The sequence below is a fragment of the Rhincodon typus genome, chromosome 21 (genome assembly GCF_021869965.1).
Source record: "Rhincodon typus isolate 14 chromosome 21, sRhiTyp1.1, whole genome shotgun sequence".
Lineage (NCBI taxonomy): Eukaryota > Metazoa > Chordata > Chondrichthyes > Orectolobiformes > Rhincodontidae > Rhincodon > Rhincodon typus.
Genome location: NC_063352.1, coordinates 12,097,221 through 12,122,609, shown reverse-complemented (window position 1 = coordinate 12,122,609; position 25,389 = coordinate 12,097,221). Strand labels below are relative to the sequence as shown.

Below are 25,389 nucleotides of genomic sequence, written 5' to 3'. Positions count from 1 at the left end.
GGCGGCATGGACAGGTTGGGCTGAGAGGCCTGTTTCCATGCTCTGTGACTCTGTACTAAGGGACTACACTCACTAGAAACCTATTTCATGTAAGGACCATTACAGCCAACAACTTTTGAAGAAATATCCTGTCACTCAGGGCTGGTTTGTCAGTCATGGTTGGATTCCAACTCAGTTCTCTGAACTAATAACTCGGTGTCTAATCCAAATCGTCATCCAACTCTTCCCTACCTGCATCTCAGCTGTTTCCAGTATAGTTCCATTTCTAGAATTAGTTAACATATTAAAATCATTATTTGACAACAAGTTGTCAAGTCAATGCACAATGATTGAAAATTATATGATAATTAAGTTCCTCCTCAAGCTTTAAACTAAACAGAGCATCTACAAGGACATCCAGCAACCCCTCCAATAAACTAGCAGCACAATGTGACTAACTGTTATACAGTAGGTCTCATATATGCCTTTGTTATCCCTGGTCTTGACAAACACACTACATGTTCACTTCTCATCTTCCACCCCCCATAACCTTAAGCTTATTCCAAACTCTTCTGGCCATGACCTAACTTGCATTTAACCCTTTTCACTCCTCAACCATATGCTCACTAAAATATATTGGCTTGATGTTCCAAGACTGAAAAGCATCCAAAATTCAGTCAGGATCTGAAGATAGTGAGATTTGTGTGTAGCCTGTCAAGTATGTTTAAGTTTCAAGCATTTGTTTTTCTTGATCTGTCTTGTTCGGGTGTATCTGTTCAAATTGTTAACCTCCCAAGTATAAATGTAGGAGGAACATTTGGAACATGTTAATAATGAACAAGAATGGATAAATTTCAGCTCTTGGTTACTGGGGATTGTTACTGGGGTTTTTAAACTATGGTTCTTACCAATGAACAATTAACCATTGGTGTTGAAGATTAAATATTTTTATCAGAGGTTTTAATTTGAATTTGATAAGGATCCTTTGAACCAAAACCTGGGCACTGAGTGTGTAAACAGATCACTGGAGCAAAGAAATCCTCAGTTTAATTTTGGCTTCAGTTTTGTTGAGGGCAGAGGTTGTACAAATGGGACAAACTATTTCATTGTTCCTTGACAAACCTTCTGTAGAGTAGTTATCATGATGTACACAGATAATATATATTCTTCCGAATACATCACTCATCTACCTGTCATTGTACTTGATGGATTGCTTTACGTTATCCAGCACAAACACAAAGGAACTACCCAGAAGTGACTTTTGACACACAGGGTAGGGGGAAGTTTTAGGCATTTATGACTGAATCAAATGAGTCAACTTACGGCAGAACATAATTAATGTTGAGGTTTTTTTTCAGAAGGCAAATGTTTTCATTTTTAATATTTGTTTGCAGAAGTTAGCAGCAGATGACCTATAGCATTGTTTTACAGTTTTGCTGCAGTAAGTAAATTTTCTTTTGAACAATCAAGATAGCGATTCTCAGGTCAAAATTCAAAGTGTATTGAAATTGTATCAAGATCTCTAAATACACCTTATCACTAAACATGGAAGAAAGAACCTGCGTTTACATTGTACATTCCTGTCGGCACAACCATTCAACCGCTATTCATGTGCAATCACTGTTGCAATATAGGAAACATGGCAGCTCAAATGCTCCTGCAAATCCTGATTGGATTAATGGCTAGATAATCTGTTCTTAGTAATTGTCGATTGAGGGATAAAACTGATTAAGAAGCCAGGGAGGACACTTCTGAACTTTTTTGAGTAGCACTAGACCTTTCTTCTTTATTCATTCACGGGATGAGGGTGTCACTGCCCAGGGCAGTATTCATTGCCCATCCCCTAATTGCCCAGGGGGCAGTTAAGAGTCTATCACATTGCTGTGGGTCTGGAGTCACATGTAGGCCAGAACAGGTAAGGATGGCAGTTTCCTTCCCGAAAGGGAATTAAGTGAACCAGATGGGTTTTTCCCCAACAATCAGCAATGGGTTCAGGGTCATTGTTACACTCTTAATTCCATTCATTTATTGAATTCAAATTCCATCAGCTGCTGTGGCAGTATACGAACCCAGGTCCCCTGAACATTACCTGGGTCTCTGGATTAACAGTCTAGTGATAATGCCACTAGGCCATTGCCTCCCCTTTTGTGCCAATGCATGTGGCCAGACTTGACTTCAGCTTAATATCCTCTCATATGCAATAAATACTGGCCAGCCAGCAATGCCAATGCCCCATGAGTGAATATTTTTTAAAAAATGCCTCTAACAGTGCAGCTCCCCTTCAATACTGAGTGGGAAGGTCAGAGTAAATGACATGTTTCCATCTGTGAATGAGACATTTGCATGATGGACTTTATACACACACACAAAAAACACACATAACGTGCCCATATAGCGTCATACAGCAAGGAAACAGACCGTTTGGTCCAACTAGTCCATGCTGAACATAATCCCAAACCAAACTAGTCCCATCTGCCTCCTTTTGGCCCATATCCCTCCAAATCTTTCCTATTCACGTACTTACCTAAGTGTCTTTTAAATACTGTAACTGTGCCCTTATCCACCACTTCCACAGGAAGTTCATTCCACACACAAACCACACTGTGTAAAAAAACTTGCCCCTCATGTCTTTTTTAAATCTCTATCCTCCAATGTGCCCCTGGTCTTGAAATCCCCCGTCCTAGGAAAAAGACACCTACCATTAAGCTTTCTATACTCTTCTTGATTTTGTAAATCTCAAAATGGTCACCTCCCAGCCTATCTAGCTTTTATTTATAACTCAAACCTTCCATACCCGGCAACATCCCTGGTAAATCTCTTCTGAACCCTCTCTGACTTAATAATATCCTTCCTATAACAGGGCAACCGGAACTGTACACACTAGTCTAGAACAGACCTCACCAAAGTCCTGTACAACCTCAACATGACATCCCAACTCTTAGGCTGAAAGGATATACTCAAACACACACGTATAGACACTTGTGAACCACACGTACACTCACTAATATATATGCATACATCCACATAAGTAATCACAGACATGGGCACGCAAGCACACATGTGCACACAAATGCTGACACACTTGTGCTCATGTACACACACAGTCACTCATGCACACAAACGTTCACATAGCCTGGAGGTAAGATTTCAGACCTGGGCTTTGTTTAGATAAACTGGCTGCACTTATATAGCCTCTGACCGACTTCTCAGAGTCTTTTTTAATAATCTATTGGCATCCTTCTTCTGCTGCTACCCTCCACAAAAACACTTCCAATTTAATAGTAGGTCTCTAAGAACAGCGTGAGATAACATTCTCTTCCACCTTCCCTTGCTGTCTCGCTATCTCTTCAGTTGACATTCAATGCCTGTGTGAAAGTTCTGTATTTTGCCAGTGTTCTACACTCGAAGGAGTCGTGCTGTGTGAAATCAGTGCTGGTCCACGGAAGGGGCAAGGCAGGTGGTGAGCTTCATAGCCAATGAATTTAGAAACATTTTGTAAAGGACAGCCCAATCATGCAGTCAGTCGGGATGTGTACTCAACCATAAGTTGCTCTATGGGGAGATATTGAGGATTCAGACACTATTTGGACATGCTATTATCGTGATGTTCTTCCTATCAGTGTTACAGTTTAAATCAGTGGTGGGGAAATGAATACATTTCTAATTTTGCCCAGACCCAGCATCAGCCATGTCACTGTTATCCATATTAGTGACAATGCTCTCTGCTTGTTTTACCATTTACTTGATGTTGTATGCTCCTGTTGGCAAGATCTGGGTAGAGGGTGAGATTCGGTTCAGAGTAAATTCTGTATGAATATAATCGGATGCATACAGCTAGTGAGGGCTGTGGATCGGTGGAGGCAGTTTTAACCCACCATTAAATCCTACTGACAATTTCTTGAAATAATATGTATTCTTCAACACTAAATGCAAAGTAAGTTATTTCAGGGTCAGAACTATTCTTCACAGGAACCATGACTGGGGAGTCAATGACAACAAAAAATTCTATTCTTCTGCCTGCATTCAATGGTGTCACCATCACTGAATGCCCCACTGTCAACATCCTGTAGGTTACCATTGACCAGAAACTGTACTGGACTAGCCATACAAATACAGTGGCGACAAAAGCAGGTCAGAGGCTAGGAATACTGCTCCGAGTAATCCACCTCCTGACTTTCCTGTCCACCATCTTAGCAAGTCAGGAGTGTGATGGAATACTCCCCACTTGCCTGGATGGCTGCAGCTCCAACAATGCTGAAGAAGATTGACACCATCCAGGACAAAGCAGCCCGCTTGATTGGCACTGCATCCACAAAACATCCACTCCCGCCACCGTCAACACTCAGTAGCAGCAGTGTGTATTATCTACAAGATGCACTGCAGAAATTCACCAAAGATCCTCAGACAGCACCTTCTAAACCCATGACCACTACCATATGGATGGGTGAGCACAGCAGGTACAAGGAAACACAACCCCACCCGCTGCCAAATCCCCTCCAAGCCACTCGCCATCCTGACTTGGAAATCTATCGCCGTTCCTTCACTGTTATTGGGTCAAAATCCTGGAATTCCCTTCCTAATGACATCGCGGGTCATCCCACAAGAAGGCAGCTCACCATCACCATCTCAAGACAACTAGGGACTGGCAAGAAACGCTGGCCCAGCCAGCGACTTCCACATCCCAAGGGTGAAAAAGGATAAGAAAGATGGCGTGTTTCTGGATACCATTATTATTCCCTGATTTAATTAAAATGTATATTTTATATGCATTCAGTACATGAAAGCTATGAGGACATATGTATTTGTTATCTTATTTTTCCAACTTGAAGCACATTTGCAAGGGTGCAGAATGCCAAAATAAATTCATGAGGTATAACAGCTGGGCATAGGCCATTCAGCCCATCGAGTTCCCTCTGCCAGTCAATGAGATCGCATCTTATCTGATAATCCTGAACTCCACTTTCCTGCCTTTTTCTTACAACTCTTGATCACCTTACTGGTAAAAAATCAATCTCAGCTTTGAATATATTTAACGACCCTCTCTTGATAGCTTTCTGCAGTAAATAATTCATCTAATTCACAACCTTTGGAGAGAAAAAATATCTTCCTCATATGCCTTTAATGGGGAAGTACTAATATGACATTATGCCTTCTGATCCTACACTGTCCCAAAAGGGAAACAACTTCTCAGCATCTATGCTGTGAAGCCCCCTCAGAATCTCATATCCTATAAAATGCTTAGTTGCTACTTTCATCAAAAATATACACAGTAAACTGTGTGTGATCTGGTATTTTACCAATTGGAATTAGAACAGGAAATTCAGATATTTCCCTATCCTTGATACTTCTGTTTTCATAGCAAATGCTGATCAGAAACCCACAAAGCTGCCCAAATTTAAAAGCTCTGCTGAAGAGTCATCTAGACTTGAAATGTTAGCTAGCTCTCTCTCCACGGATGCTGCTTGATCTGCTGTGACGTTCAGCATTTTTTTGCTTTCAGCAAAGTTTAAAAGGAGCAGTCACTGCTTGGAGAAACTGTCTTCCCTGCTGTTATTAGACTTTTGAATGGATGTCTGAAAAGTCAATTCTTGATCTCTCTCTCTCTCTCTCTGCATCTCCTCTGATGCTGCGACACTGCATTCTGCACTCTGTTCTGCTACCCTGATGCCCTCTGAATGGTACGATCTGTCTGTGTAGTACACAAAACAACACTTTTCACTGTATCTCAGTACAATCAATCGATTAATCAGTGGAACTGACAGCTTGAGTTTTTTTTAAAAGGCAATTTGAAGGAAGAAAGAAAATCAAGTGGTGGATTTCTGAAACAAAAAATTCAAAAATCCACAATTTGGCAGAAATTTCTCATCTCTGGGAAAAGCTGCAATAATATGGAATACGGCACTTTGTAACTTTTCTTTCATTCATGGGATGTGAGCATGGCCAGTGAGTCCAGCATTTAATGCTCATCCTGAAATGGCCAGAGGGCATCTAATGAGCCAATGACATTGCTGTCACATACAGGTCACACTAGGAAAGAACGGCAGATTTCCTTCCCTCAACAGCATTAGTGAATCAAATGGATTTCTATAACCAACAACAATGGTTATAAGGCCAGCTCTTTATTCCAGATTTTTACCGAATTCACATTTCACTGCCTGCCATTGTGGGTCTTGAACTCCTTTGTCATGTGTTACTCATAACTTACTAATTGTTCTACAAAAACTGAATGGAAAAGTTAAGCATTGAAACTTGGAGCCAAAGTAGACCATTCAGCCCTCAAACCTGCTCTGCCATCCAGCATGATCCTCTATTGCAGTAGCCAGAACATGGTTAAGCCTTTCACCACTTCAAATTCAATGTGCAGACTCCTCACCTGCAGCATTTACCCACATTTTAATCCGGGCCGTTAGTTTTGTTTCAATAAAAGCATTCTGTGAACAGAACTCACAGACACAATACTTACATATATATATTTTATGGAGTAGAAAACCCGCATTTTAATTTTTTGTCATAATTGTCAGACTCTTGCATTATAAAGTTTCTGAGTGCTCTTGTGAATGATTTCAACAGACGCAAATATCAAAAAGACACACTGACTTCAAAATAAAGAAATGTTGGATCTGATTTTATAGACAAGGTCAAAAGTCACACGACACCAGGTTATAGTCCAACAGGTTTATTTGAAATCACGAGCTTTCGGAGCGCAGCCCCTTCATCAGGTGAAGTGACCAATCCAACACAGCATCTCCACATCATGATTTTATGGAAACACAACAAGTGAATTTTGCTCTCTTGCATGAGCAACTTCATTCATGACAAAGTTGCACTCAGTAAGTGGCCAAAACATAAACTCCAATAGGGATAAGGTCAGGCTTTTGGAAGTGATTCAGTTGGTGCGCTGAGCCATACAATAATGTCTTCGGTCACTGAGTATATTCAAGGCTGAGACAGACAGATTTGAAATCAGCGAGGCAATCAAAGGTTATGGGGAAAGTGCAGGAAGGTGGAGTCGAGGATTAGCAGGTCAGTCACCACCTCATTGAACAGCAGAGCAGACTCGAAGGGCTGATTGGTCTCCTTTTGCGCCTCTGTCTTCTACCTTTTTATGTTACAGAACCACTGTGACTCAACACAACTGCAATGTAACAAACAATTCTCCACACATACACTGGAAAACTCCCCAAGGCAACACCATTTGGCACCTTTGGAAAATTTGCTCAGGGAAATGATTCCACTATTAAGACAATCGCCATGGGGAACCAGGGGTCACAGTGGTAGGCCATCAGGGCTGAGATGAGAAGAAATTTCCTTACCCAGAGAGTGGAGAGTCTGTGGAATTCTCTGCCACAGAAGCCAAACCATTGATTGTTTTCCAAGAAGGAGTTAGGGCTAAAGGGATCAAGGGTAGAAAGTGAAAGTAGAAAGTACTGAGCTGGATGATCAGCTGTGATCATATTCAAAGACAGAACGGGCTTGAAGGGCTGAATGGCCTACATCTGTTCCTATTATCCATGCTTCTATGAAAGAGGAACCACAGAGATTTACATCAGGAGGGATGGACAGCCACCTCAGGAAGTGGGCTCCCATCTTGCCCCTGAAGTTGGGTCTTCATGCCAATAGTATGCAACTGCCAACAGCATGTACTGGGTTAAGGCTCATTATTTTATTCTGACAACATACAAGCCAAGTGTGATCTTCTATGGATATTCCTGCTGCACCGCAAAGGATTTACAGTCAGCATGACCAGGTTTCAGATGCACCCAAGACATTTGTGCACTTGCAAACCTTTCAAGTATTTTCTGGTCTTTGGTGTTGTTGAATTTGCCTCATGATACAAAATGAGACATTATCACCTGCGTGGGAGCTTACTGTGTGCAAATCGGTTCTTTCCTACAATTACAACAGTGGCTAGACTTCAAAAGTAACCAACTGACTGGTAGGCATTTTGCGATGTCTTGAGACTGTGGAAGGTATTTTAGAAATGTTCATTCTTTCACTTTACAAAATGGCACAATGAGGAATCATGGGATCCCTACTGTCCAGAAAGAGACCAGTCAACCCATCAAGTCCACACCGACCCTCCAAACAGCATCCCACCCAGCCCCAGCCTCCCACTCTATCCCTGCAACCCTGCATCTTCCATGGCCAATCCACCCTAACCTGCACATCTCTGGACTGTGGGAGGAAACCAGAGCACCCGGAGGAAACCCACGCAGACACGGGGAGAATGTGCAAACTCCACACAGACAGTCACCCAAGGGTGGAATCGAACCCGGGTCCCAGATGGTGTGATGCAGCAGTTTAATCAAATTTAGAGTAAAATGTAAACATTAATAGCACATTTGCTGAATACCAAAAATGCTAATCTTAAAGCTGTATGGGCAACAGAGTCTTATTGCAGAAGAAGCCAAGTCCTGACAATTTCAAGTGTATCCTCCCCTTGAGAAAGGCAACCATTCACTCCCCCCGACACCCCTCTCCTTCAGGCCATGGGAACCAGCAGGACACAGCGTGCTATGGGTTTGTCGAGAGTGTTAGTGAGGTTCATACTAACAAATTCGAGCTTACCGCAGCCGACTATCTGCCACAACTCATCACAGGACGGACTGCTGACGTTTTTCCCAGCTTGAAGTGTGCCAGTGAGATAAGGCCGGAGCGTGGGGATGGGAGTTGTTGATGTGAAAGCACTCACTCTCCCACCATTTACTCGATAGTGGGTGGAAAGGAGTGATGGAAAATAGGCGAAGTGTTCTCCAATCGCCAACCTTAAGAGCTGGGAGCTGGCAGATTCCAAAGATTCCAAGGCTGGCTGCTTTAGTCAGAGTAGGCCCCACTCCCACCGCGGCACTGCGTTGTACAGGCCGACACAGACATGTGACCACCAGCGGGGGAACTCCGAAACTCCAGGTCATAAATATAAGGTAGGCACCGATAAATAAAGGGGTTCAGGGAAAAGAAAACTCTTTACGCAGAGAGTGGAGCTTAATGCTCTGAACAAATCCCAACACTAGCTTACATCATGCTGCATCTAAGGACTATGTTATTTCCATGGAGACCTTTCACTGTTTTTTTTTATTCGTTCGTGGGATGAGGATGTCACTGGCTGGGCCTGTGTTGTTGTCCATCCTTTAGCTAAGAGCCAACCACGTTGCTGTGGGTCTGGAGTCACATGCAGGCCAGAACAGGTAAGTTTTCTTCCCTGAAGGGCATTAGTGAAACAGATGGGTTTTTTTTCCAAAAAAAAAATCAACAACGGATTGATGGTCATCATTACACTCCTAATTCCAGATTTTTAACTGGAATTTCACCATTTGCTGTGGTGGGATTCAAACCCAGGTCCCCTGAACATGTCCTGGGTCTCTGGATTAACAGCCCAGTAATAATACCACTAAGCCATTGCCTCCCTGTATAGATCCTATCTACAACAGGTTCTCATTGGGATCAATGGGTGTCCATACTCTATGGACTCATACTCATGCCATGTCATACTCATACTCATACTCATGTCATACTCATATCTAGCCGGACCGTTTCTCCTCTCACAGTGCTGCATCTCTATCTTTACTTCATTTAAAAGTAAGTCTCTCTCACTTTCAGTTGTATTTAGATTCTGTTGTACATTATATAAATGTATAACATCCAGAACACTGTTTCCAGCTTCTCCTCAAATCTTGATAGCACACGTCTGTTGATGTCAGAGTTGTATCATCATGTATATCATCAATATCTAGTTTGAATGACCTTACACTGGCTTCAACTCAGTGAACCGTTACCAGGGGGCAGAGGAAATGGTTCGTGGATGTTCTCAGGGCCTGCCTGACAAAATGCAACCAGGCTGCCCACCCCCTCCAACCCATGGGAATATCTTGGCTCAAACTGGAGAAGAAGCATTTGAGAAGGAGCATACAAAAATCGCATGTCCCTGTTGCCCCCTCTTCTCCTCACCCCTTCCAACTCAGGAGCATGAGCAGGTCCAGCATTGGACTGTTTAATCTCCTTGGGAGTCACGACACCAGAGAGGGGGCAACTGTCAAAGGCCCACCCAAGAAGAAGACACTTGCTATCACACAGAGTGGTTGTCGTGAGTAATATGGTTTCTTTCAAGATGAAGCAAGTATGTGTATGGGGCGAGGGAGAATGAGAATGTTATAGTGATGGGGTGAGGTGGTGTAGAACAGACGGGGCATGCTGGAGGTTTGTGTGGCTGCCAGATCCACTGAGTTTCTCCAGCACTTTGTAATCCCCTTTCACTCTGCGTTCTAGAGATTTGCAGCAGTGTGGGGCATTCCTCAGCAAACAGGACTTCACAGCAGCTGTATATACCTCAACAACTTCATGTGGTGCACCAGCAATAAACAATGGGCACTTGAAAAATGCTTGTTTAATGTGAATCCGCAAGGGACCGGTCATGATCTCGACGCAGTCACTCTATGTTTTAGCGCTTACACTTGCTCCTTACTCGGTACACAAGCCAGCGCAGAGATCCCTTTGCAAAGCAAAATTCAACAGCGTATTCTCACTCAAATTGTGAAGGTGGGGTTTTGAACTTTTGGCTTCGGTTTGTTTCCTGGCTGTTCCTAATGGTACAAGGCCCACGGTATTCCTAACTATCAGGCCCACTTCCCACTGATCCTGGTGGGAATGAGGAGGTGTTGGCAACAGGTGTGTAGAAAACTCAACAGCCCTTTGGAGAGCACTCATGTGAATGTGGGGAGGTGGCTTTGGAGTTGCTGAGGGTGGTGGAATGGATTGGGGTGGTATCTCCCATTAGGGAAGACCTGAAAGAGGCCTGATCCCCCTCATATCCCATGGAGGAGCAACACGTAAGAAAAAAATACTTATACTACTCAACAGAGAGCAAAGGGCAAACCAGCTGGGAAGCCAGGCCCTGCAGCTGCTGAAGGATACCTCATAGATGTACCTCTCTCCAAGTCCCACACCATACAGAGATATGTTCATGCTCCAAGACACTGTTGCAGCGAGTTATGCATTTCATTCAATAGCATGGTTAATAACTGATTCAAACAAAAACCTAATTGAGCCACATTTATTTTCCAAACATGCCTTGCCCATCAATGAGATGAGGAAGTGCAATACTGCACCTTTCCTGTTGTGCAGTGAAGATGCAAGCCCTCACAGATCTGATGGAGCATTATGTAGGAAAGTGTAAGATCTATTCTGCCTCAATTTCAGAGGAAAGCTGCCGCCTTCAGTACATTTAATAGATGTGTGCATTTACTGACGAGATACTGGAATACTACTTTCAGTATTCATCACATCCCAATCTCTGATCCCTCAGCCTGAGGGATCAATACAGAGGTTTAATGTTCCTAACAAGCCATCCCTTTACCCTCTGATTGAAACTGTTGACAGACCTCTACCCACCCAGGATGGAGTGGACCCCACTTTTTGCCCTTCTGCTGAGAGTGTAGGTATTTTCTCATCAACCCATACAGTGTGATGTTATGACACACCTCTGGGAGCACTTGGGACTTGAACCCTGGCCCTCTAGTCCAGAGGTAGGGACTCTTAATACCACACCAGATGAGTGATACATGTTGAGAGTGTAAACTTTCACCTCATTGGTGTGGCCAGGCATGAAGCTGGGTCCCAGAGCAAAAAGGCAATGTCCTGACTGCTCAATGACTTTGAAATACTCATGGAGTCCCGCTGCACAGGAGGAGGTCATTTACTCCCTCACACCCATGTCAGCTTCTTCAAAAAGAGTGGTGCAATGACCTTACTTATTCAAGGGATTTGGGTGTTGCTGGCTAGGCCAGCATTTATTGCCAATCCCTAGTTCCCTTTCAGAAGGTGGTGGTGAGCTGTCTTCTTGAACCGCTATAGTCCATTTGGTGTAAATCTACAATCTCATTATGGAGGGAATTCCAGGATTTTGGCCCAGTGACAATGAAGGAATGGCAATGTACTTCCAAGTCAGGATGGTGAGTGGCTTGGAGGGGGACTTGCAGGGGGTCGTGTTCCAATGTATCTGCTGCCCTTGTCCTTCTAGATGGTAGTGGTCATGGGTTTATAAGGTGCTGTCAAAGTGCATCTACAAGTACCTTACAGTGCATCTTGTAGATAGGACACACTACTGCTGCTACTGAGCGTCGGTGGCGGACGGATTGGATGCTTGTGGATGTGGTGCCAATCACGCCGCTGCTTTAACCGGGATACAGTCAAGCTACATGAAGATTGCTGGCTGCACCCACCCAGACACACTGCTCCTGTGTTCTGTTCTTTGACTCTAATATAACAACACGCTTCCTTCTGTACAGCATGCTATGGTTTTCTGTGATTAACCAAGGATCAATAGATTTGAAAATTCTTAACAAGCCAGTTTATGGTAACTTATATTGTTGACTCTCTTTTGAAGTATTCTGTACAACTACAAGTCAACACTCAGAACCACAGAATGCCTACAGTGTGGAAGCAAGCCATTCAGTCCACACCGACCCTCCAAACAGTATCCCACTCAACCCACCAAGACTGCACATCCCTGAACACTACAGGCAATTTAGCATGGCCAATCCAGCTAACCTGTACATCTTTGGACTGTGGCAGGAAACTGAAGCACCCGGAAGATATCCACACAGGCACGGGAAGAAACTCCGCACAGACAGTAGCCCCAAGCTGCAATTGGACCCTGGTGCTGTGAGACAGCAGTGCTAACACTGCACCACCCACACACTAAAGGATTTTTCACAGAGCATATTTAACATCCTGTGTTCATCCAGCTCTACACCTTGTTATCTCTACTTGTTTTATTGGATGCTGGTATTCTGTCTTGCTGATAATTAAGATTGTTTTCAGATGGATATTCAGCAAACAGCCCACACCTCCCCGCACTAACAGACAGGCTGTCACATTCCTGACAGTAATGTCTGTGAACGGATTTACAGTCTAGAAATGCTCCTCCCCAAAATGTTGCTGAGGCAGCAGAGAGAATTAAGAAAAAGTTGGACTGGACTTGAATCACTAACTCTGTTTCTCTCTCCACAGATGCTGCCAGAATCAAAGGAGTAATAGTCATACCTCACAGAAATGGACCCTTCAGTCCAACCAGTCTATGCTGACCATCATTCCAAACTACACTAGTCCCACCTGCCTGCAGTTGGCCCAGTTCCCTCCAAACATTTCATATTCATGAACTTATCTAAATGTCTTTTAGATGTTGTACCACTACTTCCTCTGGAAGTTCATTCCACACACAAACAGTTCTTGGTAAAACAAAAAAAAATTGCCCCTTGTGCCTTCTTCAAAATCTCTCTCCTCTCAACTTAAAAATATGTGCCTAGCCTTGAAATCCCCCGCCGTAGAGAAAAGACACCTGCTATTCACCCTATCTATACTCCTCATGACTTTATATTATTTTTTATGTTGAGTTTCTCCAGCAATTTCTGTTTTTATTTCAGAAATTCCAAAATTGAGATTGTTAGTTTGTTTTTCAAGGTGACAGTATTAAAGATTTTTGAGCCAAAGCGAACAGAGAGATTTGAGTCACCAATCAGCTAGCTGTATGGTTGAACAGGCTTGACAGGCCAGGGCCTAATTCTTAAAATTATTCTTTTGGGGTAAATCGAGGGCCAGACCTGTTTGCCCATTCCTCACTACACTTGAACTGTGTGACTGCTCAGCCATTTCAGGGGGCAGTTCAGAGTCAACTATGTGGATAAGGACAGCAGATTCCTTTTGTAAAAGACAGGATTGAACCAGAGATATTTATTTACGATAACTGAAGATAGCTTCTGGGACTGGCTTTCAATCCCAGAGGTATTAGCTGAATTTAAATTCCAACAGCTGCCATAACAGGCATTTGAAACCATGTCCTGCACCTCTGGATTCTTAGTAGTCCAGTAATGTTAGCACTACACACTGCCTTGATTTGTTCTTTGGCAAAGGCAGATTCATCTGTAGGGAATAATTGCATTATACAGTGTTTTTTTGTTTGGCAGAATTAAGAGAGCAGGGCATGTTTACTAAACGATTTATTGGTAAAAGTATAATATTATAAATCCTGACCACCTAATTCTCATTGTTAAACAATTTCATAAATTAAAAGGTTCGGTTAAATTTCAGCAAGAACCAGTTAGTCATTGACACAACTTGTGTTCCTATAGAAACGGAGCTAACTCTGTCAGACATCAAGTGCTGTTTTCATCAAGCAACTTAAATATCTACATATGTTTAAATGTTTCATGTATTCCAGATCACTGATATATCATGGCAGTAAAAAACCGGCTTCAGAAGGCTATAAGGTGTATGAGCAGAAGTAGGCCATTCAGCCCATCGAGACCACTCCACCATTCAATAAGATCATGGCTGATCTGATAAACCTCAACTCCAATTTTCTGCCTTTTCCCCATGACTTTTGGTCCCTTTACTGATTAAAAATCTGTCTGCTTCAGCCTTGAACACCCCAGGCTCGACAGCCCTCTGCAGTAAAGATTCATTACTGTCGGAGAGAAAGTCCCTCCTCATCTCTGTCTTAAATGGGTGACTCCTTACTCTAAGATTATGCCCTCTAGTCCTAGACTCTCCTGTAAGGGGAAACAATCTCTTCACATCTACCCTGTCAACACCCCTAAGAATCTTATTCATTTACATGAGATCTGCTCTCATTCCCCTAAACTCCAATAAGTACTAGTCCAACCTACTCAACCTCTCCTCAGAAGAAACCCTAGGGATCAGCTTAGTGATCTGGACCTCCTCAAACGGAAGTATATTTTTCCTACAGTAAGGGACTAAAACTGATCACAGAATTCCAGCTGTAGTCTGACAGATGCCTTTTACAAAGAGTTAGACTTTTGTCTTCACTGACTCTGACCTGCACAATCATATTTGAAATACCATTACATTTCATTTGAAGCTCACCAGAGAGGCTGGCACAGTGGCTCAGTGGTTAGCACTGCTACCTCCCAGGGCCAGGGACCTGGGTTCAATTCCACCCTCGGGCCACTGTCTGTGTGGAGTTTGCACATTCTCCCCGTGTCTGTGTGGGTTTCTGCTGGGTGCTCTGGTTTCCTCCCATAGTCCAAAGATGTGCAGGTTTGTGGATTGGCCATGCTATAATGTCCAGGGATGTGTAAGTTAGGTGCATTAGCCATGGGAAATGCAGGGTTACAGGGAAAGTGTAGGGGGGGATGGGCCTGGCTGGGATGCTCTTCAGAGGAGTGGTGTGGACTTGTTGGGCCAAATGGCCTGTTCCTACACTGTAGGGATTCTATGAGGTTGTTACCAGTTTTGGTCATTTGCAAGTTAAATTTTATCCCACTGTCTGTTGTTTTATCTCCAGAACCTTGCTGTATCTGCCAGCAATCTTTGGTTCTCAACATGGATCCAGTGCTTGTTTCAGTATTAACTTCTACTCACAGTGGAATTTACAACACATATCTAGATCACTTAGGTGCACAGGCAAAAACAAAGCTGTTTTAACTTCTCTGTCTGATAGTAGAGCAAACTTTGTTTGAACCGGTACCTTGATGAACTGGTCCTCTCGATAAGCCAACAAAACTTATGTACCTGAAATACTGTGAGATTTACTGTAATATCACAGTCTCTGCAATGTTCAAGTAGTCAGCTGAGGCTGTGAGTGAGGAGGCTCTCTTGTCAGTAAATTTTATTTAAGGCAAAGTTGCACTATTATTTAAGTGATTTATGCTGTAATTAAAGTTTACCAGTGATGTGTATACTGCTGCACTACATTTCTGTTACTTAGTGCGTATGTTTAGGATAATTCTGTGGACCTCTTGAGCAAACAGAATACTTGATCAACCGACACACTCCTAGTCCCATAGGTTCCGGTGAATAAAAAGTTTGCTGTAACTTTTAACTGAGCACTATATAATTCCAAAACTACAGCGTGGGAGCAGGCCATTCGGCCCATCGAGTGCTCGCAGACCCTCCAAAGAGTATCCCATTCAGACCCAACCCCCCACTTTACCCCTGTAACCCCACGGCTAGCCCACCTAGCCTGTGCATCCCTGGACACTTTGGCATGACCAATCCTCCTAAGCTGTACATCTTGGACTGTGGGTGGAAACCCACACAGACATGGGGAGAATGTGCAAACTCCGCACAGCTGTGTTGCAGAACAAAGAGACTGAGGGGTGCAGGTTCACAGTTACTTTAAAGGTGGAGTCATAGATAGACAGGGTAGCGAAGAAAGCTTTTGGTATGCTTGCCCTTATTGGTCAGTGCATTGTGTATAGGAGTTGGGAGGTCATGTTGCAGCTGTATGGGACATTGGTTAGGCCACTTTTGGAATACTGTGTGCAATTCTGGTCTCCTGGCTATAAGAGGGATGCTGTTAAACTTGAAAGGGCTCAGAAAAGATTTACAAGGATGTTGCCGGGGCTGGAGGGATTGAGCCATAGGGAGAGGCTGAACAGGCTGGGGCTATTTTCGCTGGAGTGTTGGAGGCTGATGGGTGACCTTATAGAGGTTTATAAAATCATAAGGGGCATGGATAGGGTGAAGAGCCAAGGTCTTTTTCCCAGGGTAGGGGAGTCCAAACAAGAGGCCATAAGTTTAAAGGTGGGCATAGGTTTAAAGTGAGAGGGGAAAGATTTAAAAGGGACCCAAGGGACAACCTTTTCATGCAGAAGGTGATGGATGTATGGAATGAGCTGACGGAGGAGATGGTGGAGGCTGGTACAATTACAACATTTAAAAGGCATTTGGATGGGTATATGAATAGAAAATGTTGAAAGGGATATGGACCAAATGTTGGCAAATGGGACTAGATTAACTTAGGATATCTGGTTGGCATGGACAAGTTGGACCGATGAGTCTATTTCCGTGCTGTACAACACTATGACTCTATGACTATGCTACCAATACACTTCTAATGTTTGTTGTCCCCTCTCCAAGGTACACCATACAGTGATGCCACCAAAGGCTCAGCTGAGCTGAACACTTAGCTGAGATTCAAAGTTCAACCAACTAGGATGATCCAACTCTTATCTTGGCATTCTGTAGCTGGTGTTTGGTTGTAGGCCCATTTGATAATGCAGACTGACCCATCTGCAGAGTATCCCCTTCATCACTTTGGAGAGAATACCACGTTCCCATTCAGAACATTCCCAGCTGCGAAACAAATGGCCAATACAAAGTTGCCAAACCATATTTCCCTTTCCCTACAATCAAATTCATAGTTCTGAAAAAGCAGGCGGGAGGTATTGAGGTTGGTTGGCTCGCCGAGCTGGTTTGTTGTTCCGCAGACGTTTCGTTACCGTGCTTGGTAACATCCTCAGTGCAGCCTCTGATGAAGCGCCGGTGTGTTTTCCCGCCTGGTTTTTAGACTCTGGGGTCTGTTGCGATCGGACTCATCACACTACCCTACATCAGGAACACGTCAGAACTCACCACAAGACTCCTACGACCGCTGGGCATCAGAGTGGCACACAAGCCCACATCAACCCTACGACAAGTGCTTACCCGAACTAAAGACCCATTCCCCGGAATGGACAGGACCAATGTCATCTACAAGATCCCCTGCAGAGACTGCGAGAAACACTACATCGGACAAACAGGAAGGAAACTAACAACAAGAGTACATGAACACCAACTGGCTACAAAAAGACACGATCAATACTCACTCATCTCAATCCACATGGACAAGGAGAAACACGACTTTGACTGGGACAACACCAAGATCCTGGGACAGGCTAGGCAGAGACAGGCACGAGAATTCCTGGAAGCATGGCTCTCCACGAAGCAGGCTATTAATAAACACATTGAACTCTACCCCATATACATTCCACTACAGAGGAAACCCGGAAGTGAGGCAATCCTTTGCAATGGACCCCAGAGTTTAAAAACCAGGTGGGAAAACACACCGACGCTTCATCAGAGGCTGCACTGATGGTGTTACCCAGAATGGTAACGAAACGTCTGCGGAACAACAAACCAGCTCGGCGAGCCAACCAACCTCAACACCCAGAACCCAAGCTACAGATCTACTCCAAAACCTTAGAGGCAGGAGGTATTTCCAACTGATTTGAGGCTGGAGTCTCCATTTCTGAAGAAAGAATGCTCAATGAGTTTCCTTAAACAGACTAGGATTAAAGGTTTCAATGAAACTGGAGCTGGTGCCATTTAGACATGGAGAAAACAATTTTCTTCTTATCCTTTCAATTGTGATTTCATTGATCAGCATTAATTCAAGTAATGCTGCAGTACAGATTACAGTGTGCTGTCTAGTACAGTGACTCCCAACCTGCACTGCTATATTTAGGCAGCGTTTTGTACCGAGGTTCGATTTGATGTTTGGCGAGACGCGATGGTTGGCGTGAAATTGGTGCATTGAGAACATAGGGAACAGTCACTGTTGCCACCAGGAAATCTTGCCAAAAGAGAGCAGAGTTCGAATGCAAAATATTCCGCTTGCTGTACAAAGACACAACATGGAGGGATTGCAGATTGATAAGTAATCATCACGAGGACAGATAGGTGTTAACCTCTTGCATTTCACTCCAGCATAATTTGAATGTTTTGACTGTATGAGCGATTTTAAACAATCCCTTTGCTGCTTTCAATTGGTGAGAGTTAGTGACAACAGTACGGCCCATGGTACAGATGAAGCACTCCATCTGTGACAATCTTCAGATTGTATCACAGAATGAAGGGAGGCCATTCGGCCCATTGACTTTGTGCCAGCTTTTCAGTCAAACTATCCATTTAGTTTTTTAAAATTTATTTCCACTTATTTTTCTCCCACTGCCCCTGAAATTTTCTCCCTCTTCCAAGTATTAGTCCCCTTTTCCTTTCGAACATTACAACCAAATGTTCTTTCAGGCACCGCATTCCAGATCATGACATCTCACTGTGTGAGAAACAAAGACGATTTCCTCATGTCACCACTGATTCTTCCTGCAATCCTCGTAAACGTGTGCCCTCCGGTTACCATGGAAAGCAGTTCCTCTTTGTTTACTCGGACTGAATCATTCATGACTTTGAGCATTTCCAGAACCCGACTGTTTCTCCGTCCTGTCAGGGGGTAGGTGGTATGTGCAGTGAGTCTGTACAACAGCAATGGCTGTCAAACACGCACTGCATAAACACTCAGCTTACATGGTTTACAACTGGCAGCATTGCTAAGTGATGAGTGACATGGATCCTGCCGCAGTATTACAGCTACTAGCTGTGTCTCATAAGCTAACAGGCTCCTGCATGTTGGTGCAAGCACGCTCGGAACCACAAAGTCAGTCAGAATGCAGGCAGTCATGTGTGAAGCTCATCTCAGTATCAACCCCCCTTTCATCTCAATGGTTGAGGAGAGCTTGAACACTGAGAGAAAGCACTGAAGTGATGCGCAGCACTGCTCAACCGGGACAAAGGCACCGGTCCTGAAATTCTGTGGGAATTCTCCACTTTTGCACTGTCCCTTCTGTTCTTGGGAATTGCCGCTGGAATTCTTTTGGAGTTGAGGCAGAAGCCGCTACGACACCTGCAGAAATGCTGCGTCTTTTGCTGTGCAATGTTACGCGAACATCAAGAACCTGAGATGTGAGTTTACAACATGATTAAGGGACTGAAATGGCGGCCTATACCAATGGAGTGCTAGAATTGTACAGCTGCTCATCCACCTCAAGGTCAATGATGGCTCGGTTAGTCAGCCACCACCCCTCTGATCCCAGGCCCAGCATTACTTTCCTGGATATTTACCCAGGATATTTTAGACAGGTAAAGGCCGGCCTAACTCCTGAGTAACTACATTCTGAACTCCCAACCACTCACACTGAACTTTCAACTTCCTTACGGTATCCCCTGGCCCCTCGGGGTACTCTCCTGACTCCCCCAGGCAATCCCTGAAGCTCACAGATACGTCCTGACCTGGCCACTTCCTCTAACACCCCACAAGCCCCTAATCTCACGTCCTGCCCCAACCCAACCCCCCAACCAGGCCTGACTACTCCTCACAAATAATGGCAAATCCTTCAATACAAGCCTTTCCTTTCAGTTGGTGTTATACGGACTGAGATTAATCCAAACAGATAACAGCGGGGGATATCCAGATGTTTCTGTGTTGGGAGTCCAGCAAATAGGCTTAGATGCATTCATTCCGGGCTGGGTGAGATCCAAAAAGGGCTCGTAATCTGAACAAGACATTGGCACAGACACTCGGTGGGATCCTCTAGCTCTATGGTGGAGACTGGTAAAGCCTCCAGTTTCATACTGATGCCAAGGTGGAAGCATCAGTGGGTACAATTCGGGCAAGTATTCTTCTACTCTCTGTAAAAGATCGGTGGTGAGGATATGGTGTGTCTGGAAGAAAAGACCATAACGCGCCCAGCGCATGTTGCCATTCAGTTTGAAGAATCAGCCTAAAACAGGCCTGTGCCCAACAATCCCCAATGCAGGGCCACACAGACCCCAACCCATGTGCTTTATGCCAACACTCCTTGCCATCCCCCACCTCACCAACCTGCCCATGCCACTGGTCTATGACCTGTTAGTGCGCTAAACAATGTGACGCTTCTGGTACAGTCTGAGTGCCTACACACACACACTATTAGATTCACTGCTCCCTGGTTCCAATAAATGAGCAATATGCAATCAAATATCCAGCTCAAAATCTCTCTGTCAAATCAATGACCATTAACCAAGTACTGTATTCTATAATATGATTACAGGAAGAGGCAAAACAACACAGCAATGGAGCTGCCTTTACAATGTAATATTTACATAATTTTACACAATGCCAAAACATGAGGAAGCCCAGCAACTTAAGCAACTTTGAAGAAAAAATCAGAGTTAACGGTTTCGGGTCCGGTGACCCTTCCTCAGAATGGACCCAAAACGTTAACTGATTTTTTTCTTCACAGAAGCTGCCAGACCTGCTGAACTTTTCCAGCAACTTCTGTTTTTTGTTTCTGATTTAAGGCATCCGCAGTCCTTTCGGTTCTTATTTAGCTTAAACAACTTTGTTGGATTGATGGATATTTACTTCAAATGCATTTTAACATTACTGAAGTGAAAGGCTTGCTTCAAAGGTAAAGAGCAAACTCAGCAATTTTTTTTTTTTTTAAATGTGAAATCCCCTGGTGTTTCTTACTGCTCACAAAGCAGATGATTGTGCTGGAGAAGAGAATACTCAGGCATTGCTGGTGACCTGTTGGCAGTCACCTTCAGCAGGTCACAGAGAGCACAGGTCAGATGGAGAGTAAAGCTTCCGGCTCTCTGATCCTGCAATCTCTTTGAATCCCAGCCTCAGGGCAGTATCTTCAGAACAGTGTGATTTATTTTCTCTGTTTCCCACACTGCCAATTCGAAAATCTCTCACCGCAAGATTCAGTATCAACTTGTAACAGTTTTAAGCACCAAATCTGTGCCCAAAAGGAATTGGGCTGAGATTGGCAAAGCCATACGATCCACTGAAAAGTGACACTGAAAATAGCCCACAACCTAAGGGGCTTTGAATAAAATGTTAACACAGAATGGGGTTGTTGTGACTCAGGCATTTTCTGATGATACTGAACACAACCAAGGTGGTACTGTGGCTCAGTGGTGCCTCACAGTACCAGGAACCCAGGTCCGATTCCACCCTCAGGTGACTGTCTGTGTCGAGTTTGCACATTCTCCCCGTGTCTGTGCAAGTTTCCTCCGGGTGCTCCGGTTTCCTCCCACAGTCCAAAGATGTGCAGGTTAGGTGGATTGGCTGTGCTAAATTGCCCATGGTATTCAGGGATGTGTAGATTAGGTGCCGAAATGCAGAGTTACGGGGAAAGGATAGCGGGATGGCTCTAGAACATAGAACATTACAGCGCAGTACAGGCCCTTCGGCCCTCGGTGTTGCACCGACCTGTGAAATCAATCTGAAGCCCATCTAACCTAAACTATTCCATTATCATCCATATGTTTATCCAATGACCATTTAAATGCCCTTAAAGTGGGCGAGTCTACTACTGTTGCAGGCAGGGCATTCCACGCCCTTACTACTCTCTGAGTAAAGAACCTACCTCTGACATCTGTCCTATATCTATCACCCCTCAATTTAAAGCTATGTCCCCTCGTGCTAGCCATCACCATCCGAGGAAAAAGGCTCCCACTGTCCACTGCTCTGGGCAGGATAGTCTTCGGAGGGTTGGTGTTGGGCTGAAGGGCCTGTTTCCACCATGATCATACTAATCCCATTTATCTACGTCACTTCACACTCCCCGGATCAACTTCACTCTTTCCCCTCATTCTCACTCCTGCATGTTTGGTCTTAATCCACATCTGTCTACGTTATGTTCCCTTCTCTACAAATAAACCCTGATGGCCATTGGCTCTGCAGCAGGCAGAGAAAACACTGAAGAGAGTTCAGCTAAAAAGCCTGAGCACCACAGGAGGCCTGTCTCTATTCACAGCCACCCTTTGTTTGAGCTTTTGAATTAGCAGTGAATATCAATTGTGACAAATAATAATTTGAACAAAGCTGTAAAACAATCTATGCATCATATTACCCTCTCAAAAGTTAAATTTCGTTTATCACATTCCCTTGCTGTTGAGTAAAATAATTTGCTTCAAATGCAAATGTATCTCTTTAGCCAAAAGCTTTGCCAACTACATACGTTCAGCATTTTCATACAATCTAAAAGATTGTAATTGATAGTATCAGTGGACCCATATCAAATTTCTCCATTCGGTATTTCAACAGAGGTGTTAGCATGTTTATTTTAAACGGGTCAGTGCTTTTTTTAAAATAATGGCAAGAAGAATTTGATACAAGTTGTTTTGTTAATTTGGAGACATCAGCCACAGTGATTTCCAGTTTTATATCATCTGGGTAGTACTACCTCACTAATGTTATGATTGCATCATGGCAGAAAGCTCCATGGCTGCAGGGCACAACACAGAAAGATTCTGCACTCCAGTGACATTGCAATGTGGTTTCGGAGAAAACGTACCGTGACTAATAGTCTGCAGCTCTACGGTCCTGGGAATCTTCTCTGTAAAGTTGGGTGTGCAAGATTTCCGGCTGACTTTCGACTTGAACAAGGTGTTTACTAATGTTGACTTTCCAAGCCCACTTTCACCTGCGTTAGGACAGAAAGCAAAGCTTTAAAAGTAAGGCAGCGATTTTACCTTCTATACAGTGCTAAAGGGTTCTAGCTTTTGAAAACAGGGAGCTAAAAAGAACAAAGAACCACAAATATTGGCAGTCAACTGTAACTTAGAAATGATTAAATGTTTTCCAAACCATTTAATCAAGTCTTGTCTCAGTATACTAACAGCCCAAAGGGGAGGGATGGTCAGATTTTGCTCAAATTACTTGTCATAATGTCTACTGGACAAAATCTAGGTTGTGCAGAAAAATAGTTGCAGATATCTATAAAAAGGTTCCTAGAGTCCCAATATTTTGGGTCTGCTTATCTCTAGCTTAAGCTTATTATGAACTATGTGCATATTGAAGAGGCCTTGTCCTTTTTGCTGGGAACAGTGCTTTGGACCAGTGCGGTTGCATATTTAGATGCTCATGACCCCTCCAGCACACCATTTATCACTGCCACAGCAGAGACACACAGAACAGGTGCACCCCTCCGCCTGTGGGAGGAGATACCAAGTGGACTGTACTGTTTGTCTACTGAAAGGGAAAAGTTGCAGTGAGCACCTGTCAGTACTCAATTCAAGGGGGCCGTGGGCAAGAGGCTGGAATCAGGTTACACGATAGTCTTGAATAGACAAGAAAAGCACGGTGACATCCATCAAGTGGAGTGAGTGAATTCAAAATATAAAACAGAAGGAACTGAATGGACAGATAATTCTGTGTGTCGCTGGACCAGATGATCTGCCCCGTTTGGAATCTTGAGCCTGGTCTGCCATTCAATAAAATTATGGCTGATCGATAACACTCCTCGCATCCACTTTTGTGCATTCTCCCCACGATCCTTGATCTCCCATTGATAAAAAATTTGTTCTTTCCAAGACTCAATCTAGTAAACCTCTTCTGAACCAACTCCAATGAATTTACATCCTTTCATAGATAGTGAAACCATAACTGTGTGGAGTTTGAGAGATGTTAGCCCCGTGAAGCACCACAGCACTGGCATCAGTGAATTCTTTTATTCATTCACGGGATGAGGGCGTCACTGGCCAGGCAGCATTTATTGTCCATCCCTAGTGGCCCAGAGGGCAGTTAAGAGTCAACCACATTGCTGTGGGTCTGGAGTCACATGTAGGCCAGACCAGGTAAGGTTGGCAGCTTCCTTCTCTAAAGGACATTAGTGAACCAGATGGGTTTTTCCAACAATTGGCAATGGATTCACAATCATCGTTAGACTCTTAATTCCAGATATTTATTGAATTCAAATTCTACCGTGTACCATGTCAGGGTTTGAACCCGGGTCCCCAGAATGTCACCTGGGTCTCTGGGTTAACAGTCAGCGATAATACCATTCGGCCATCGCCTCCCCGTGAATGGCAACAAGGGGTTATTCAGTCAACCACCTCACTCTGGATCTCTCTCAAGGTTGGAAGAGCTGCCAAAGCACACATGTTTAGTTCCGCAGATGAGGATTAACCATCTGTACGGGGAACAAGAAGGTGCTCAATCTCCTTAAAACTGAACCTCCATCAGGAATCCATGTTGCCGAGAGCAGAAGGCAACCATGGACTAAATTGAAATGAAACAGAAAAACAATTTTTTTTGTTTATTATTATTTGCTCTTGGGAAGTGAGTACTTATTTAAGGAAAGATATCGTTTCATTAGAAGCAGTTTGGAGAAGGTTCACTGGGGTGATCCCTGGTATGGAGGATTATCTTCTGAACAAAGGTTAAACAACTTGGCTCTCTACTCACTGGAGTTTAGAAGAATGAGAGGTGATTTCATTGAAGCACTTGAGATTTTTAAGGGGTTTGACTGGGTAAATGCTGAGAGGATGTTTCCCCTCATGGGACAGTCTAGGACTAGTGGGAATAGTCTCAGAATAAAGGGGCGCCAATTTAACACTGAGATGAGAAGGAATTTCTTCTCTCAGAGGGGCAGAGTAAATATATACGTTAAATTAGAGCTAGATTTAGAGCTGAGTTAGATAGACCCTCCATTGGTAGTGAAATTAAGAGTTACGGGGAAAGTGCGGGAAAGTGTTTGTGAGGAACGTCGGATCAGCCATGATCCTATTGAATGGTGGAGAAGACTCAAAGGGCCGAATGGCCTACTCCTGTTCCTATTTGTTATTGTCCATTCCCAGTCGCCCTTGAGCACGTGGTAGTGCGGAGTCCCTTCCTTTATTGCAATTGTTTTGGTACACATGTAAATAATAGACTCAATTCAGTTGCTTCATTACTTTTCAGCAAAGTTGCAGAAAACGTTAAACCCTTGGAATTAAAAATACAATCATGTCTCTCACCAAAAACCGGAAAGCCTTAAATATGAGGGATGAGTTATTAGTATTTAACCAGGAAAATGATATCATTAAAGA

General features: G+C 43.8%; 1 protein-coding gene across 1 annotated transcript in view; it reads right to left on the bottom strand.

Annotated features, from left to right (window-relative positions):
* Positions 1-25,389, bottom strand: part of LOC109914794 (neuronal-specific septin-3-like) — a 149,326-nt gene that overhangs the window by 48,486 nt on the left and 75,451 nt on the right. The window contains exon 3 of the mRNA XM_048609683.1: positions 22,875-23,003. Within this exon, the coding sequence (XP_048465640.1) occupies positions 22,875-23,003 (129 nt within the window). The remainder of the gene's footprint in view (positions 1-22,874; positions 23,004-25,389) is intronic.